Source organism: Aegilops tauschii, chromosome 7, assembly GCF_002575655.3.
Source record: "Aegilops tauschii subsp. strangulata cultivar AL8/78 chromosome 7, Aet v6.0, whole genome shotgun sequence".
NCBI classification, from domain to species: domain Eukaryota; kingdom Viridiplantae; phylum Streptophyta; class Magnoliopsida; order Poales; family Poaceae; genus Aegilops; species Aegilops tauschii.
Window position 1 is genome coordinate 148627551 of NC_053041.3, and position 2375 is coordinate 148629925.

The 2375-nt window shown below is 54.7% G+C and overlaps 1 protein-coding gene across 1 annotated transcript; it reads left to right on the forward strand.

The window, feature by feature from the left end:
* Positions 1 to 884: 884 nt before the first annotated feature.
* Positions 885 to 2162, forward strand: LOC109754137 (aspartyl protease family protein At5g10770-like). The gene has a single exon (XM_020313065.2). It carries the CDS (start codon positions 885 to 887, stop codon positions 2160 to 2162), a length of 1278 nt encoding a protein of 425 aa, XP_020168654.2.
* Positions 2163 to 2375: the final 213 nt, after the last annotated feature.

The following is a 2375-nucleotide window of genomic DNA, read 5'->3' on the forward strand; positions in this document are numbered from 1 at the left end:
GCCTAAGAGTAAGTACAATAGGGTGACATAAGCAGGCTATAAGAAATAGAATAATATATCTTTGCTTAGTTGGAAGAGTGAGAAGAGGAGAGAGAAGAGAAGCAGACTCTTGGTTAGTAGCTAGCTGCAACACGAGACCCAAGACGCTTTGTGAGGATGTAAGGTGGGCCAACTATTGATAAACTAGTCATATTTAAAACTTACTATTGTACATGCCGGCTAAGAGGTTGGCTGTAGATGACATGACAACTTTTTATAGCCGACCGTTGGCTGTATTATTAACCATGCTCTAAGTGTGGTTAGAAGTTGGACTCCAAGAATAAATTGCACTCTAGTTACAAGGTAGGAAGTGGGCAGTGAACGTACATGACAAAGGAGTGCGGGTTAACTCGAGGAGAGAAAGTATCCTTGTTTTGTCTACTTACTGCTAAGACAACCGTAAAACTGTAAACACATCCACGTACGGTTCCATTCCACCCCATCCTTGGTATAATCTTCGAGCCCACACCACACCACGGTTGGAATTAGGAGGCATTAGATGGCCATTTTCATTTTTCGTGATTGTTCAATCCGTCCCACTTAGATTCCTGTACATGTGGTTGGTGTATAAATTTGGGCGTCCTAGCTAGACTGGGTTAAACAAGCCCAGGTGTATACTACTGTAACTTCCAATGGCTTATCCTCCCTTGTTCTTGTACATCCTCCTGGTCGTATTTGGCAGCTACCTTTCCACCATTTCTGCTGCAGGCGACGGTGAGCAAAGCTTCGTTGTGGTGTCAACCAGGTCATTTCAGACACAAGATGTCTGCTCCACCTCCACATCCACAGGTACGTACACGTGCATGAATTGAGCGTGGCATAATTTTCGACGTTAATCGATCTGCATGTATGACGCTCGGATATATGTTTCAGTGGCGCCACGGCCAAACGGCGCCGCTGTGCCGCTGGTGCACAGGCACGGACCCTGCGCCAAGTCGCCGTCGACCGACAAGCCATCATCTTTCGCCGAGACGCTTCGCAGAAGCCGCGTCCGCGCAGACTACGTCATGAGCACCATGCAGATGCAGGACCAGGAGGAGGGCAAGGTGAGCATCCCGGCGCACCTGGGCACCTTCGTGGACTCGCAGGAATACGTGGTGACGTTGGGCCTGGGCACGCCGGCCGTGGAGCAGGTCCTCCTCCTGGACACCGGCAGCGACCTGTCGTGGGTGCAGTGCGCGCCATGCAACTCCACCGACTGCTACCCTCAGAAGGATCCCTTGTTCGACCCGCGCAAGTCCTCCACCTACGCTCCCATCCCCTGCGGCTCCGACGTGTGCAAGATCCTCCAGTCCGACGACCACTTGAACAATGGCTGCAGCATGAACGGCAATGGCACCCAGTCCCAGTGCGGGTATCGAGTCGAGTACGGAGGAGGGTCAAAGACCAGCGGCGTGTACAGCAACGAGGCGCTCACGCTGGCGCCCGGCGTCATCATCAAGGACTTCCATTTCGGATGTGGGTACAAGCAGGGTGGCCCCAACGACAAGTTCGACGGCCTGCTCGGGCTTGGCCGCGCGCCCGAGTCGCTCCCGGTTCAGACCTCCGCGCTCTACGGCGGCTCTTTCTCCCACTGCCTCCCGTCGGTGAGCAGCGGCACCGGGTTCCTCGCCCTTGGCGCGCCCAGCAACACCTCGGGCTTCTCATTCACGCCCATGACCCAGTTTGTGGATTCCGTCACCGACTACGTGGTGAAGCTCACCGGCATCAGCGTCGGCGGTAAGCAGCTCCGCATCCCAGGGAAGGTGTTCGAGGGGGGCCTGATCGTGGACTGCGGCAATATCATCTCACATCTGCCGTCGACGCCCTACGCGAAACTGCGGTCCGCGTTCCGGGCGGCCATGGCGGCTTACCCGCTCATCCCGAGCGACGACCACGACACATGCTACAACTTCACAGGATACAGCAACGTCACCGTGCCCAAGGTCGCTCTCACATTCACCGGCGGCGTCACGATCGACCTCGACGTCCCCAATGGGCTTCTGTTGGACGGCTGTCTGGCCTTCACCGACTCCGGGTCAGATGGTTACGTCGGGTTCCTCGGCAATGTCCAAATGAGAACGTTGGAGATGTTGTACGACGTTAGGGGTGGTAGACTCGGATTCCGGGCAGGTGCCTGCTGACCTCTCAATCGGGAGCTAGCTTACCAAAAAACCAAAAATGCTAGATGTACGGAGTCCTACAGGCTTTTACAGGCTTCTTTCTAACCAACTAAACATCCCCCCCCCCCCCCCCCCCCCCAATTTTCAGGAGGGTGGGGCCCCAATCTCTCCTTAATCCAATCACAATTTAACAGCTTAAACACATCCTGTAAAACCCTGTAAAGTTCCGTCGAT